The 17,653-nt window shown below is 43.6% G+C and overlaps 1 protein-coding gene across 1 annotated transcript in view; it reads left to right on the top strand.

The window, feature by feature from the left end:
- PATJ (PATJ crumbs cell polarity complex component) overlaps window positions 1–17,653 on the top strand; it is a 135,969-nt gene that overhangs the window by 75,454 nt on the left and 42,862 nt on the right. Inside the window, exons 27-28 of the mRNA XM_033067305.1 lie at window positions 7,366–7,562; window positions 14,742–14,833. Coding sequence (XP_032923196.1) covers window positions 7,366–7,562; window positions 14,742–14,833 — 289 coding nt within the window. The remainder of the gene's footprint in view (window positions 1–7,365; window positions 7,563–14,741; window positions 14,834–17,653) is intronic.

The following is a 17,653-nucleotide window of genomic DNA, read 5'->3' as shown; positions in this document are numbered from 1 at the left end:
CTTTATTATTAAATCCAAATTTCTCTAGTGCCACTCTAGATGGAGGAGGTTCAGACTCTCACTGCAGGTTCTTAGATTAATCCAATTAAATGAATCACTAAGCAAGAAATGTCTCATCACCTTGACTTCTGACTTCTGTGCTGCCTCTTGCAGTTACTTATCAGTGGGCCCCTCAAAGTCTTCATTAGGTAACAAACTCTCAGTTTCTGACAGGAGTCTGACACAGTTCTCTTTAATTAGACTCCATGCAGAAAGATTCCAGGATAATGGCAGTGCCAGTCGCTTTGTGGGAACATCATTATTAAAGATTAAACACTGCCATGATCAACTTACATTATTCCTGTCAGGGGAGGAAGAATTTAAATGTTCACAATATTCATTTGTTTGCATTGAGACCAAGTGGGGAGAAGCAATGGATTAGAATTCCCAATATTCAGACACATCAAATGAACGAGCAGCTTTCAAATCCAAGTGTAGGGAGGGGGGTCACAGATCCTAGCAGAGAAAAAAATTCTCCAAAACTGAGTGGTGAAAGGGTGGTTAAAGCTTCAGCAGCTGGGAATCTGGTGCTGGTGCATCCTTATTTCCCTGATGCTCAGTGCCAGGTGACAGCTGGAATTTCCTGGGACTTTGCATTATTTCCTGATGTTCCTGCCCTGTTCTCGCACCCAGAGCTGCAGCAGAGATAACTGAGCCTTATCTCCAGGATGCTCCTGAGCTGGGGAGTTCTGGAGAAATGCAGGGTGTTGGATTTGAGTGACTTCAGCTGCACAGTGCCACAAAATACATTGGGATATTTACATTAAAGTGGTTTTTATGGGATTTTTCTCTTTAAGAAGTGGTCTACAGCATTATCACTGGAGCCTACCTCACATTTTCAGGATTTAATTACTGCAAAATGCCTTCAGTCTGGCATTTTGTGGCCATCACCATTTGTATCCTCACAATGGATTTTATCAGAAGGACCAAAAAAATTCTTTGTTGCTGTTTGATTGTGTTTAATCAGATGCTCCAGCAGAGTGTCTCCTGTCTGGAGGAACCACCCAGTTTCCCAGAACTGCCAGAGCTTTCCTCCAAAGCCTGCAGGACCTGGGGAGCATCAGCTGGAGCAGGGGCACTCCCAGCTCAGCTCCAGGGAGTCACTGATTGCACAGCACAGCACCCAGAGGTCACTTCTGAGCAAACCCAAGTGCCTGCATGGGGGTTAATGCATCATTTGAAAGGCAAAGGAGTGGAAGGATTGTGTGCAGGGAAAAGCAGATTCCCTTCTAATCACCAATTACCAGCATGGGGATGCTCTGTTTACCACACTTCCACTAAATCTCCTTTTAAAAGATCCCAGATAAACACAGGCTCATCGTGGCCTTCTCATCTAATTAAAAAAGGGAAAACATACAGTATCCCTTCCTCAGAGGACTTGAATGTTGTCTAGTGGAAGTACAGCCTCAGAATGAAACTTTGGACCTGAATAAGGAAAACAAAATGTTGGTAAAAACTCCATTTGTGCAAAATGTTGGTGTGAAATGGTGCAAGCATTGGAGGTGCTCTCTGATATTATGGACCACAGTTATCCTGGTTTTCAGTCACTTTTCTTCTGCTGTTGTTTTTGGAGGTGTGATGGTTCCTTTGATTATAGGAAGAAGTAATTAATGGTGACAGTTTCTAAATGCCACCTGCTCAGGGGAGCAGTGAAATGGTGTTTGAGTAGGATTGTGGAGGCTCTCATTATCCCCTTCTCCCTGGATGGGTTAACAAGCACCAGCAGGAATTTCCATCTTCTGCTGTAAAAAGTGATGTGAGGGACAGGTGGGATTTAGGGAGAGAAGGAAAGTTTCCTTCTGTGAGCTGAGAATGAGAGGAGCAAAACAGAATTGGAGCCTGAGCTGGAGGAAGCAGTGAGGAGAAACTTGGAGATCCCAAATAAGAGCCCGAATTCTTCACACAAAAAAAAGAGGAAAAGAGGGAATTCTCAGCTTAGGGTAAGAATATTGTCTCAGGAGAGTTTAATGCCTGCTAGTTTTTCACTTCAGGAGGGGTGAGATGTATTTGTCAGGGTGTTTGTGGCACCTGGTGCTCTCTCCCTCCTGGAATTTAAAGTAATGTTAGAGTATTTTGGCTGACAGTGTTTTGGGGAAGAAGGGGCCATGGAGCTCTTTTTCTTAACTGGGAGAATTACCTGAAGTCTGCCAAATGGAAAATAGGAATGCTGAGCTTTGTTTTTCCCTGCCAATCATCACTTCAGGTTTGGGAAATGATTTCCAAATGGTGCACATGGAGCCAAGTGCTGCCAGGGGGAGGCTCAGGGGATGCTGAGGCTCTGGGTCGGGTGGGGACCTCTCTGCCCCAGGTTTGGAGATAACAGCACTTGAAAGGATGCACCTCTCATCACCTGAGGTGATGAGAACAGGATCTCTGGCCATTCCTTTCAGATTTTTGAACACAACTGCTCTATTTTTCTAATCCTTGCTGACCACTGAGAGAAGAATAGTAACAATTTAATGGAATTTAGAAAAGCAATACAGAAATACTCTATATTTTCTTTAAAGCATATGAAAACAGGTGAGAGCATCACTTTTGAGATAAGGTTTGAAGAACTCTCTGCCTCCTTGGAGCTGAATAGAGGGCTAGTGGGAAGATTAAAACAATAAGCTTATTATATTATTAGTAGTGAGAGAATTCTAAACCCCATTTGTTCAATTATGGTCCCTTCAATATGCTTATTTAGGTTCTTGTAAATTGTAATCAGTAAATTAGACGTGCTGCCCTCACAGCTCTAGGGTTAGCTTTCAAGGGACTTCCTACATTAATTTTTTTTTAATGTTTGTAGTGAAATCAAGAAGAGAATTGGTTGTTTGATATGCAGGGTTGGCTCTGTGCAGTGGATGCTGCCTGCATCCTGATGTCTGTCACTACCCAGTGAGGAGCTGTGCTGGGAAGGGCCAGGGCTGTAACCAGGTTTTGTGCTGGGGGATAAAAATGGGAGATAAATGCATTAGAACAAGCACAGGCTGATAAATGAGATCTCCAAAAGCCAGCATATGCTGCTAACAGAGATCTGAGGCGACACAAGAGGGATGGAAAATCCTCAGCATCACTTTCTATATTCTAATATCAGCTGTTCTCTTTCTCTGTGCTCTTTTTCCCCTTTTCTTTTCTTTATATTTTGCCTTGACATTTTTAATATTGAGCATTTGGTGCTAAACCAAATCACCTCGCTGAGTCATCCAGAGCCTTTTCTTCCCTCTTTTTACCTTTTCTGGATGGACTCTGATTTGCATCACACAGAGACACCATTTCCAAAGCAACACCTCTTCCCTTTCAGCTCATTTAACTGGACATTTCAGCAGGTTTGGGAAGCAGGCTCTTCAGCCCTTTGCAAGTGCTTTATATATATCTATATCTATATCTATATCTATCTATATCTATATCTATATATATATATCTGTCATTTAAAGAGCCTTTTGCCTTCCTGAGAAGCAGTGTCTGGTTCTGGTGTTGCAGATAAATTATGTATTTGTTGCAGGACTAGATCGTGCAAACTCCAAAATCCTGACCATATTGTCCCCATTTATTTCTTTTATCTCTCTGTTTAATATGATAGGAATAGTGGCTGAGGCAGGGAAACATGCAGCAGCATAACAGTGGATTGTTTGAGAGCAGTTGTCTTCTTTTTCCAGGGTTTCCCTTTGAAATGTAATTATCTGCTAATCTAACTGGGAAATACCACTGCAGGAGTGATCACCAAAGGGTTTTACTTGTTTTGGCTCCTGCTACATCTGCGTGGTGTTTTTAAGAGAAGCTGGCTGCAGTATTAGCTGGTGAGATATCCTTAGTGAGATGTGTTTGCAGAAGTTGTGATGGGCACACTGTCACCGAATGTGGAAACAGCCCCGAGTTGTGCCAAAACAAGAGATTCGTGTCCCATGTGTGATGCAGCAACAACAGAATTACAATTGCCTCGTGTAAAGTATCTGGTAATGAAGGCAGATAATGGAATTCTTTGCAAAAGCAGATGCTAGCTGGCTCCCCAACCCTAGGCAGGGAGCTGAAAACTGATACGAGCTGGAGAGGAGAGAAAACAGCTGAAAAAGGCATTAAAAAGAAGATGCCTTAGATGCAGGTTTGTTTAAGCAGTAAATACTTGTTTAAAATAATCTTGTGAGATCCTTATTAAAAGGCAAGCTGAGACTACCATGACAGTGCTGTGGGAAGTCAGCTGGATGCTCAGAGGATATTTGTATGCAGATTGGATGAGCGAGGCAGCACCGCTGGGAATTTGTTGTCATTTTATTGCCTGGCCAGGACAGCTCTTCCTGGCTGAACTGCAGGAGATGGGATTGGGGAGAGCCAGAACCTTCTGCTGGCCAGGGAGGAGGCAGCCCATGCTAGGAGAGAGTGGATTTTAAAAGCAAAGGTGTCTCTGCTTGTCCCTTCTCCAGGACAGCAGTTCCTTCTGCCAGGAGGGAAATGGGGCTGGCACAGAGCATCCTCATCCTCCCTCCCTGGTCTCCCTCTGTTTCACCTCTTAGTCACCTCAGTGTTCTCAAATCACAGAATAGTTGCTTTGGAAATGAATGTGATAATTTAGAATCAAGGGCTTAGTCCACACAGAGGCTTCCTTCTATGGTAAGTAAGGATTTTTTCCAATAAATATTGCACCAGGAAAGACACTTTAATAAAACCCAAAAGAAAACAACCCAGCCCCTTAACAAATAAAGGGACCAACCCTGGAGTTGGTCTCTGCTTTTCTACCCTGAATTTATTCCCACAATGGGGCATTTTGGCACAGATGGAGCACAGAGCTGGGATTCAACTCACCAAGTTTCCAGACCTGGCCTAACAAAGGCAGACCAGGAACTTTAGTGGGGCTTTGTCCCATCCCAGGCAATTGCCCAAACTGATTTTTGAAGGAGTAAAGCTCACTTTTCGTTTCAGCCCAGCTCAGAAAGGAACACACACGTGCTTCTGAACTGCCAACATTTCTCCCATGTGAGAAAACTCATTTTTGGGAGGAAACACCACGGAATTACAGATTACCCTCAGTCTCAGAAGCTCTTTGCAGGCAGAGGCTGGGCAATGTGTGTTTGCAGTGTCACAGGGCTGCTTGTGCTGGGGAATTTCAGGTTTTACTGACAAGCCAGGAATGACTTTTGGGGCAGTCTCTGAAGATGTGCAGCTTCATCTGCACTGCATTTAAACGTGTGTGTGTGTGTGTTTTCCTTGCTCCTTCAGCTCCTGCCTGTGCAGCTGGCTGTGAGTTGTTAAAATTATGCTTTAGACATGTTCCTTGCTCCTGGCAAACAGAAGTGAGATGTGTTACCCATGTACAACAAGCAGAGGAGGGAGCTGTGGCAGGGAGTGATGGACAGCAGCCCTCCAGCTCCCATTCTTGGTTTTAGCCACAAAACTGCAATCAGTAAGAAAAACCCTTTTCTGCTGGTGCCCTGTTCTGGGGTGTGCTGCAGCTCCTTGCTGTGCTGTAATTAATAATTTGTCTAATTGTGCTGGGCAGCAAATGTCTTGGAGCTTTTCAGGTCTGGACTTGGCCTCGTGGGCAAAGGAATTAAAGCAGGTGTAGCTGTGTGTGGCTGTATCTTCTTTGCTCTCAGAAACACCATTTTTTGAGACCCTGCTGTCTTGCTGTTCTATTACTAAGAAGACAAAACAGTTTCCAAATCCGTGTAGCAAACCACATCTCTACAGGTTGACCCCATTAGTTAAGAAATATGTTAAAGATAATAATTAAATAATTAGTTAAGAAAAACTTTAAAGAACCAAGCAGCTACATGGATTGCCATTTAAACACAGTTACATCAATATTTTTGGGGCATAGAATTGATAGCAACAAATAAGCTTTCTAATTTTTTTTTTTTTTTGTGATATTCTGATTGTGTGCAGACCTCTATAGGGATTCAGCAGCTTTCCAGGAATAACATCTCACCCTGACTGCACACCCTGGGGGTTTTAGGCTCAGGCACTGGGGATTTTGAGCCTGTAAATACAGTGAGGGCAGAGCTGGTTGGTGCCTGTGTTGCTCTCAGTGTGGGTAATTCTCTTGGGTGCAGCTGGGAAGCTGCTCTCCATGTCCCAGTGGGCTCTGCCAAGGCACAAGGGGCTGCTGCAGCTGGAACAATTCCTCAGGAAGGACCCTTGGAGAGAAGAGCCACTGGGAATGTCCCATGTTCAGCTAAATTACCCTGACAGCACAGGGGCTGCTGGAAGGAACATCTCTGCCTCATCTTCTTTCTTCTCAGCAGTTTTTATTCACTTTTGGTTGCCTCCCTCTCACCTTGCCCAGCTCTTTTCCCTCTTTCTGGTTGTCATGGGAACATTCACTACAGCAGTTAAATCATACTATTAAAATATGCTTCCCCAGGAGAGTGGTAGTAGCTAATATTGATCTAGCTCCTGCTGCTGACTCAGGGATATGGTTGAACATATAATATCCCTTATTTCTCCTTTTCATGCATAATGCAGCAGTTTCTTTCACCTTGGGCTGTGTGCTAAAGGTGACACCCAGCCACAGGCGTATACTTTGATTTGCTTTTTCAAATGTGTGGCCCAGCTGAAGGGTGCAGGTGGTGCTTTAAACTGGCTTTGAAATCTGGAAAGGGAAAGCAGAGAGGGAAGAGCTGCCCTCCCCAGCAGTGGTGATAGATGTTTGTATGCCAGTGGTGAAAAGACATTCAGATTAACCTGTCAGCATCCCCAGCCACGCTGTGTGCTCCGAATAACTTTGTAAATGTATCGAGCTCTGTCACAGCAACGCTTGAAATGCAGATGAAAGGCAAATAACTACCTTAACATCAGGTGAGGCTGCATTTAAAAATGCAATCACTCATCTCCATTGTCTCTGACATCTGCTGTGTGTAATCAGCCCATCGAGTTCAGCAGAGCTGAGAAGATTCCTGAGTCACCAGGACAAGCAGAAGGTTTTACCTTGAGATGTGAGCCTGCAGTGGTGTTTGAGCCATTAAGTGCTTCAGTTTCCCACAGTGGTTAATTAACCAGCTCGAACTTTACGAGAGTTTCCTGAATTTGATAGGTTTTGTAAGGTAAAGGTGCCTCTGGAATTTCCTTGTTTACCCTCCTTTCAGAAAAGTTTTGGTTTGGAACCAGGCTGTTGTACAAATCATTAAAATAGTATGGGTTTAATGTGAACAGTATTTGCAGCTGATGCTGCATTTTGCTGTGTGTGATAAACAAGGAGCAAATGGTACTTTAGAGTCTGTGCTGAAAAAACCTGTGTTAAAAACACTTATTTGCTGAGAAGTCATAAATTTCTGGCATATTTGTGCGTGTTGTTGAACATCTGCGCGTAACTCACTTCACGTTCTAACTCCCTTTACATTTTGACCTTTTTAGAAAAAATCAGGCAGAGATATGCAGATCTCCCGGGGGAATTGCACATTATTGAGCTGGAGAAAGACAAGAATGGGCTGGGGCTCAGCCTGGCTGGCAACAAGGACCGCTCCAGGATGAGCATCTTCGTGGTTGGGATCAACCCCGACGGCCCCGCGGGACGGGACGGACGGATGCACATCGGGGATGAGCTCCTGGAGGTAAAACTGTGTCCTGGAGGTAAAATTGTGTCCTGGATACACTTGGGGGGTGAGCTCCTAGAGGTAAAATTGTGTCCTGGATGGACCTGGGGGATGAGCTCCTGGAGGTAGAATTGTGTCCTAGATGCAAAATTGTGTTCTGGATGCTCTTGGGGGATGAGCTCCTGGAGGTAAAACTGTGTCCTGGAGGTAAAATTGTATCCTGGATGCACATTGTGGGGTGAGCTCCTGGAGGTAAAATTGTGTCCTGGATGGACCTGGGGGATGAGCTCCTGGAGGTAAAATTGTGTCCTGGATGGACCTGGGGGATGAGCTCCTGGAGGTAAAATTGTGTCCTGGATGCACTTTGGGGGATGAACTCTTCCAGGTAAAATTGTGTCCTGGATGCCCTTTGGGGGATGAACCTCTGCAGCTAAAATTGTGTCCTGGATGCACTTGGAGGATGAACTCTTCCGGGTAAAATTGTGTCCTGGATGCCCTTTGGGGGATGAACTCCTGGAGGTAATTTTTTACAGGGAGGGGAGGGAGAGGCATCCTGAACCTTTATTTAAAGCCTGCAAGTGGAATTAGGTGGCTGAGCAAGGAGCTGTGCTGATTTATGCCAAGTGAGAACTTGGCCTTTGGCAGGTAAATGTGTTTGCAGTGAAACAAAAATCACTGGCCTGTGAAAAGCAATGTCTTGTCAGCAAAGTCTGTGCTCTCAGCATGTTCACAAGCTCTGCATGGGGAGGGGCTGCTGGAAGGCAGGAAGGGGACAGTAAATCAGTCCTTGGAGTGCATGTGTGGTTTACAGGGAAATTCACACTTCACATTAAAAAAAAAAGCCAAAACCCCCTCAACGTTGCCATATGTGTTTTTACAGATGACAGGGATACTCCCCATCCTGGAAATAAATGTTATGCTAGAATCTGTTTTGATCTGTTGCAACTTTATTTTCTTTAGTTGTGTCTGGCACGAGTTCACCCACAAGGCAAGAGAGCTCATTAGCAAGTGGAGTATTTTGTCTTCACTTTTTCTCCAGTCTCCTTGCTTCACCTTCAGCCTGAAAATGCAGCTTTTCCTTCACTTCATCTGGGTTTTTGGGCTGTTGCAAAATGACATTTTGCTGCGGTACCTGCAGTGACTCCCCACGTCGTGATTGCTTCAGTGGTTTAAAAAAATCTTCCATCCCTGGGGATCTTCCCCTTGGAGAGAAACTCTCACTGAGGAGCAGAGATTTGCTGACCTGCTGCTCTCCGTGGGTGGTGATGCTTTGATCTTTCAGCAACTCTCTGTGCAATCAGAAAACCACCTATTTTTTCACATTTCTTGACACGAGAAGGAGCAGTTTGGCTGCCTGGGGGTACCCTGGGAATAGTCAGAATTGTCCAAGCATTTGTCATTGTCTAACAGTTCTGTAATTAGGGGGTTTCAATATACACAGTACAAGAAGACTTTTTTTTTTGGTTATGAAAACACCATAATCTGAAGTTGATTTCATTTTAAATGTGAGAAAAGGTATAAAAGTCTGGACCATAATGGAGTAGGGTAGGAAAATCGCTTTCTCCTTCAGAGTGATGCTTTTTCTATCCCTGACACTGAATTCTAATGGTAAAAAAACAGGAAATTTTTTAATTTTAGGTGTGTTGAAAGAACTCATGGCACTGTTTTCCTCTGCATATCATAGGTAGTTCCTGGTAGAGCAAAGGATCTAAAGTACATGAAAAGGCACCATTAATTACATTAATCACATGTACCTCAAGGCTGGGTTTTGCATGGATGAACCACAGTATAAGGAACATTTCCCAAAGTGATGGTGTTGTCCTCATACCTCTCCCTGTTAAGTTGGAAATAAAAAATGTTGTGGTTTTTTTTTTTTCCTTTCAGTAGAAGGAAGGTGAGACTCTCCATCTCAAAAATGCCAAGATTCAAATAAAAAATTCAAGGAGACTTTAGTAACTACCTTGTTTATCTTTGCAATCCAATTTCAGATGTGCCATCAGTGGGCACAGGGGTGCAGTTCCTTACAGGAAAGGATAAATTCAAACACCCTGCATTACAAAGGGATGGGCTGTGCATTAGCCATGTGCAGTGGGAGGACAGAACTCATGTCTGCTTCTCACCTAGCTGCATGTTTAAAGTACATTTGCATCTGCATCTTTAATTACACCTCAGTTTTCAATACTGGAATGTCTCAGTAAGGGAAGGGATTCACATCTTGGGAAGCTTTGGCATTTCTGGGATGCCCCAGTGGGACAGTCTTGCTCCATTAAAGCAGAGGATGCCACAGCAGGGTGTGCAGATTATTCCCTGTGGCTTCTGATGGAGCTCAGGGTAATGGGATGGCCATTTAGACAGATAGATATTACCTGTTCATTTTTCTTTTGAGCTGGAGTTTGATTGGATTCAATTGAAGGATGTGGGATGCTGCCAGGCTGCCTCAGCTCTTTATTCCTAAAATCTTTTGTTGCTGAACTAATGCTCACTTTTAGCTTCTGCAAACAACAGTAGCATTTTGGGGGCATGATCCTGGCTTCTTTTCACAACCTGACATTGATGGAAATGCAGGAATGTGCATGAAAAACCTTCATGTGAACGTTAATTTTTAACACCTCTTCAGTGATGTATTTTAGATGGGTATGTGGCTGGAGAAAACAGCTTTTTGAGGGAAGAAAGTCCTTTCATCCTACTTTTATACTTGTGGGAAAACTACTCAGGTCAGAATTTGGTCCCTGTGCAGAAGGATTTTTTTTTTTACAGGACACAAGTTCTGCTTTTCTGTTCTTTCCCCAAGCAAAGGAACCATCTGTGGTGCTCCTGCCTCGCTCTCCTGCTGCTTTAGTGCAGGTGCTTGCTCTGCTTCGTGCCTTGTTAGGCTGGGCTCAGTTAGGCTGGGCTGATTGTGCCCAGCATGGCTCAGCAGCTTCACCTGGAGTTGCTCCTGTGCCTGAGTCCTGCTGCTCCTCAGCTCTGCGTGGGCCTGTCCTGTCAGGAGCTTTGTTCACACTGAATAATCCACCCTGCTATTAGCATTATTAGCATTATTGTTATTATTGTTATCATCTCCCCATGAGGGACTCAGCTGGGTTCTATTAATAAACCAGGCTGCTTGCAGCCCTTCTTATGCTGAATTATTGATGTTGGGGTGTTCTGCCACCTCCCCTTCTCTTGCTGAAGGTGGGGCAGGATTTGGAAAGAAGCTGCTTGTTTGGATGTGGAGTTTTCCCTGCCCATGGCAGGGGTTGGAATGAGATCAGCTTTAAGGTCCTTTCCCACCCAACCCATTCTGTGTTTTATTCTGTGAGGCCACAGCACCTCTTGAAAGAGTAAAAGCCAGTGTTCAGAGTCAAAAATTGCTGTGAAAGTTTGCTTGTTGTCCATTCTGGACTGTTGCCTGAGAGACAATTATTGCATTTTATTTCTTTATGCCATTTTTGTCATATTTCAAAGCCAGAGAGCTTTTGTGCTAAATGCATTTTTATTGCTATTTTATTTTAAGGTGGTAAGATAAATAGAAGTTATGCTGTAATAATAGAATAGATACAGCAGTATTTTGCCCAAGTAAATGAACTCCCCAGCCAAACTCACAATGCCATTTCTGTTGTAAGATTTGGGGGATTGACATTTAATTCTCAGTTTATTTGGTAGTGAATCACAGAACAGAATCACAGAATAGTTTGGGTTGGGAGAGACCTTAAAATTCACCTAATTCCCTGGGCAGGGACAATTCCCACTGTCCCAGGCTGCTCCAAACCCTGTCCAGCCTGGCCTTGGACTCTTTAGGGATGGAGCAGCCACAGCTTCTCTGCACAAACTGCTCCAGTGTCCTTTTGGTCTTTTCAGAAGAGGATGCAAATCCCTTTTTTTGTGCTTTGTGTGCAGTTGCCCAGCCCAGGCTGGGTGTGGGTGGTGATTTCCAGGCTGGCAGCAGGTGGAGGTTGCTGGGCAGGAGGGCACAGGCAATCTGTGGCTCCCAGAGTCCTTTCTCCACACTCCCCAGGTGGGGAACCACAGGGATCAGCTGCCAGCTCAGAGCAGGATATTTCCTGTCCTTATGGATTTTATGGTCTGCTGATCACTTCAGATGATGCACATGTTTAAACATGTGCCCAGCAAGAAATTTGGTGAGGAGAGGGGAAATTCACCTTTTAATTAGTTTTTCTCTCCAGTGTTTTCCTCCTGCTTTTGTTGCTTGGCATACCTTATGGGGTTTGACTGATTAAAAAAAAAAGGTTTTGAAACTTTCCCCATTGTTTCAGAGAGTCTGGTTGAATCTTGAAATGCTGCAATTCCTGTGGTAAGAAGGAACCCAGTGCATTGTACAGAGAAATAATTATTACAGAAAGCTAAGCCAGTATTTTTACTAGCTTTGGGGTATCATTTAACTTGATTTTCATAAAAATCAGATGATACTAATTTTATGGATTTCCATTACTGCCACGTAGTAAAAACAGTGTGGGCTGGGGTTTTTTTTTAATATCCATATCTAATGTTTCTCTTCTGCAAATTAAAGTTTGAGAAGCAAACAATCCTGGAGACTTTTTCCTCTGAACCCAAGAGCTCGGATTTCAGTGAGTTTGTACTTTCTGCTACTTCAGTGCATGAAACTGTAAACCAAAACTTCTGTAGGTGAAAGCAACAGCGCATTTGGGATCTGTGATTAAATCTGCCATAAAGCAATGTGTGATTACATTAAAGGCTGAACTTGTGTGCTGACCTGACCTCATACCTGCAGCGAGTTTTTATCTTTCTCTGAGCTCTGCTGACTTTCCAAGGAGTTATGGAAGGAGATATTTAAAGAAGAGTTGAGGTTGATTTAGATCAGTTTATTTCTTTTGCTTAGTCGAGGCCCTGTTTTTCTTTTCTAATCTCTAATGCAAAAAGCAAAGCACAGATTTATAGGTTTTGACTCCCAGAGCAGTATTTGGGTAATCTGACGTGTTACTTTATTTAATTTGAAAGATTTAAAATGGTGTTTCTTCTGAAATCCTAGATGTTCTCTGTTTTGTTTTATTTAAGTAGGCTTTGGTGTTTTGCTCATCACTGTGGTGTCTGCAGCTAACTGAGCATTGATTTATTTTGCAGAAGAAAGTGTACTTTAAAAAAAAAAATGAAAAATTAATACTGGGTGTAATAACTCTGTAGGACAGTCCAAAACCTTGTGGAGATATATTACTTTGATTATGCTTTCATTTTGGAGTAATTAAATAATTATAACTTAGAGACCCAGCTCACAGCTAATTAAATTTTGGACTATTTGATACGTGTAGTGAATAGGATTAATTTAGCCAGAGTAAAGACTATAAATTTTAATCTAAGAAGTCTGCTGTTTAGGAAAATGGATGGTAATTTAACTAAATCCAAACAATTTGTAAAGCATACAGTATTCCCAGTGAACAATTTATTCTTGAACTTAGAGAAATTAAGTCAACAAACTCACTGAAAATTTCAAGTTGAGCTTGAAGCCAGAATGCAGCTGAGCATTCATTCATTTTTGCCACTGGATTTTTTAAATTGATGTTTGATTAACGAAGCATGACCCAGGATGTTGCTTCTCACCTTGCAGTTGCAGACAGAACCATATTAACTCTTTGGGAATGGTGATATTATTTCCTTTTAGACCTTTCTTGGGTCCCTCTTTGTACAATAAAAGACTTGGTAGGTAAAAGTTTTGCACTTCAATCCCAGTCAGTAATCAAGTGTTAGGGGATTTATTCTTGTCCTTGCATTGTCCTCATTTCACTGATGAACTTGCATCATGTTTTGACCCTCTGAAAATAAGATTTGTGAATATTCCTGATGTGTCTGACTGGCCCATATCACACCAGGCTGGGAGACTTGGCTTGTTGCTTCTTGTTTGAAGGAAAAAAAAATCCTTCTAAGATCACAAACCCAGAATCCAATACAAACATCTGCAGTAACAAAAATTCCTTCTATAATCACGACTAAATTGTTCCTGGGCTCCGTTGTCATTATTGTTTTAAGCAGCATTGGTATATCAAATGTGAATGTAAATATTATGTTGTAAATTTAGAGTGGGAGGAAAAAACTGCAGTACTGAAGCATAGGATTGTTTAGGTTGGAAAAGTCCTCTAGGACACCAAGTCCAACCATTCCCCAGCACTGCCCCATGTCCCCAAGTGCCACATCCACAGGGCTTTAAATCCCTGCAGGGATGGGGAATTTACCCTGCCCTGGGGAGCTCTGCCAGGGCTGGACAACCCTTTCCATGAAGAAATTTTCCCAAATATCAGTCTGAGTTTCCTCTGGTGTAACTTGGGGCTATTCCCTCTGCTCCTGTCCCTGTTCCCAGATCCCAAATCCCCCCGGTGTCCCCTCCTGGCAGGGACTTGTGCAGAGCCAGAAATTCCCCCTGAGCCTCCTTTTCTCCAGGCTGAGCCCCCCCAGCTCCCTCAGGGATTCTCCAGCCCCTTCCCAGCTCCCTCAGGGATTCTCCAGCCCCTTCCCAGCCCCCTCAGCCCCTCCTGGTTCTCCAGACTCTCTCCCAGCCCTTTTCCCTTCCCTCTTTCCCTGGGGACTCCAAACTGTCCCCAGCCCAGGTGCCCAGCAGTGCCAGCACAGGGGTCACTCACTGTCCTGCTGCTGTGGCCACAGCAGCGCTGACCACTCCAAGCCATGACCTTTCAGGCTGTTTTCCCCTGGAAGCTGCAGCATTTCCTCCTGTCCAGAGTCATTTTTGGTGTCTGCTGCTGTGCTCAGGTGTGAATCCAGCACAGCCAAAGTGAGGCAGCGTCACATCCTTAACTTGTCCTTCATCTCCCTGACTCCCACTCCTGTTTCCTTCAGCAGGGCTGAGGAGTCAGCACAATCCTAGCAGCCAGTTTTCCTGAATGGCCAGAGCCTGCAGGCAAAGTGCAGGAGGGTCTGTCTGAACATCTGTGCTGTTGTCACATCTGTATGATTCTCTTCAGATCGAGTTGTTTTCCAAAAATCTGGGAATAATCCATAAAACCCATTCAAGGGATCTGTGGGGGAAAAAAGTATTTCTCTCGTTTGTGGTTTACTAATAACAGTAAATTAGCTCTGCACTGGTTCCTGTTTTATATAGATCAAGATTTGGAGACCACATTTTCTTTGAGTCTTATCTCCTTATCCCACAGTAAACTTGGAAGTCTCGGTGGTATAAATTAGAACAAGGTGTACTCCTCCACTTACATGAAAATCATTTTCTTTTAACAGATAAACAATCAGATATTGTATGGAAGAAGCCACCAGAATGCTTCTGCAATCATTAAAACTGCCCCATCCAAGGTCAAGCTGGTTTTCATACGGTAAGAGCAGCTCTCATCAGAACATTTGTTGCACTTTAGCCAATTCCATGACATATTTACATATTTTGCCTGCTTTGCACATGCTGAACTTTCTCAGTTCTCTTTGAAGGTTTATAAGCCTTTTCCCTGAATATTCTTCTTGGAACTGTTGAAGGGTTCTCCATAATAATGTAAAAAAATAATAAATCTCATGGAAGTGAATGCTTATTTTAGGGGTGTTTGCTGAAAACTTGAGCTATTCCTCTTGGGCTTGGGAGCTGCTTCTCCCACAACTTCCTGAAGTGCTTTGGGATGGTTCAGCACAGGGCTGGGGAGGGCAGCTGGTTCATCCAGCCAGGAGGGATGGAAATGGTGCAGAGGATTGGGATTGCTGGGAAGGAGCAGGGATGAAGCACATGGAGCACGGGCTGGGTGGAATTCTGAAGGATACCTTTGTGTGGGCATCAAAAGAGGATTTTGAAAGTGAGCAAGGGCTTGTTTGTACAGAGGGGAAGCCTGACTTTGCCAAGGAGCACTGGGATGGATTGTGTGGGAGGGAATATGCTAAAACATCCTTTCATCTGCATAAAAATTACATGTGGGCATTTTTCTTTTGCTCCAAGCATGAAAATTTTTCCTCTTTGTGCATGAATTAAAGACACCTGCGTGCATTCCCTCAGTAGTTCAGGAAATGTTGCTCTTCTGACCCTGGGCAGGAGGTCTGGGAAGGAGCTGCCTCTTTCCCAGGACTCATACATGCTTTAACAGGCTGGAATTCCATGGATGTGTATTTATGAATAAATTCCAGCTGGGCACTTACTCCCATGCCATTTTATAAGGTGGTCTTCCCACCAACACATACATCATACTTGATATTATTTTATATTCCTGGCTCATCCACAGCCTCCCTGTGAACAATGTAATAATCTGTGGGTGAATGCATATAAATGTGTACATTTACTGCCACGGCTCTGCCTGGTGCAGCATGCCCAGAAATGATGGAAGAGCAGCATTAGCACCATGAGGAATGAGTTGCTATCCCTGGCAGCTCAGAGGATCTGGAGGAGATTAATTCTCTTGCCTGCAGCTCCTGTGTTACTTTCCCCCGCCACTGAAAATTAAACGTCACGTCCCACGGCTCACTCACCATTATTTAATTGCCTGTGGAAAATGTGTCTGGTTGGAAGTTCCAGAGGCAAAACCACAACTTGGGGAAGCCCAAGCCAAGCTCCAAGCAGAACTCCAGGAGATGGGCCCTGTCAGATCCACTTCCCATGGACTGGAGATCCTTGGTGTTAGAGACACAAAGGCCACATAGGTTCTTAGCTAAAATTCTCCTTTTTGGATTGTGAGTTTCAAGGTGAAAATTCATCTCAAATATTCAAGAGACACTAGAAATAGATATTGGAAATACCATTGGGTGATTCTTGTTTCCATCTCAGAATTAAAAAAAACCAACCAAACAAACAATTTCTACTTTAAATGCTGCTGCTGAGGTTGTAAAGTTCCATCTTCCCAGGGGCACAACATCTTGTCCCTGCTCTTGGCCCTCCACTGACCACTGAGGGGTTTGTTTGCTCAGCCCAGGAGCAGCAATAAAAGGGAATTCTCCCACTGAGAGGATGTCCTTAGCACTGCCCCAAACATGGGGAGAAAATCAATGTCCCTTGTTTTTTGATGTGTGGTCAAGTTCTAGCAAAGACAAATTAGACTGTCTCTCTTAAATGTGGATTTTATTTCTCTTCTCATGCAAACTGTGTTCCATGAGCCCAGCCTGTCTTGGTGCTTCCCTTTCCTCCACCTCAGAGCACAAACCCAGTGGATGCTGCTGAGTGAAAACATGAGCTGTGGCCTTTTTGTGCCTCTGTGTTTTGGCTAAGTTACACCACAGCTCACCATAGCAAAATGGCATGGACTGCAGGAGTTGTGACAGAAATTAATTTGGTTTTCATGCTCATAAAAATATGAATATTCTCATTCCACCAGTGAAAAACCTGAGTAGATTATAATTTCCCAGAAACACATCAATCCACAGCCTAAAAAGGTCCTGACTGAGCTGATTCAGGGCATAAAAGCCAAACTGGTGGAATTTTTGGGCTATTCCAAGTGCCCTTTCTGATAGCCTGAGACCTTTTTTCCCTGAGATGAAGGATGCTGGGTGATAAGCACGCTGCTTTCCACTTGGAAGCAGGAAACAGCATCCAGGTTTTCCTATTCCTGGTGTTTTGGTTCATGTGCAGGGCAGGGGGATGTTTCCATAAACTCCTTAATCAGTTGGGAAAGAAGCCCAGAAATTCCTGGGCACAGAAAAGCCTTTCTGTGAGAGCTGTAATAACTACCATTAAATAACTTCAGAGAATCATAGAATGGTTTGGGTTGGAAGGGACCTTAAAGATTATCCAGCTCCAGCCCCACATTTATTTCTTTTTCTAGATAAAGGCTGAAAGGCATCCTCAGCCTTTTTGACTTTTTGCTAAAATCCTGACTTACCATGTGTGCTATAAAAGTCTGTTTTACACCCAGGTAGTGTTACAATTGCATTCCCACCCTTTCCTGGAATTTTTGCTGATGAGACACAGCTCAGTAGCTGTTGTGAGAATCACAGACACCCCCTTATGTCTGAAGGCTGCTCACTCTGCTTTATGAGCATCTTTTCCTCAATTAGGTTGACGATGATTATTTAAAACAGTTGATTTTGGCCAGATTCCAAAATATAGGTTTTAACACAGCCCTGTTTCCCAGTGTTCTCATTAATTACTTGAGCTTCTAAGAGCATCTAAAAGATTTGCAGTTAAAGTGTCACTTTCCTTTTTTTCAGGGGCAATAAAGGATGTAATGTCT

Source organism: Catharus ustulatus, chromosome 9 (genome assembly GCF_009819885.2).
Source record: "Catharus ustulatus isolate bCatUst1 chromosome 9, bCatUst1.pri.v2, whole genome shotgun sequence".
NCBI lineage: Eukaryota > Metazoa > Chordata > Aves > Passeriformes > Turdidae > Catharus > Catharus ustulatus.
This window is presented reverse-complemented; position numbering and strand designations above follow the sequence as displayed.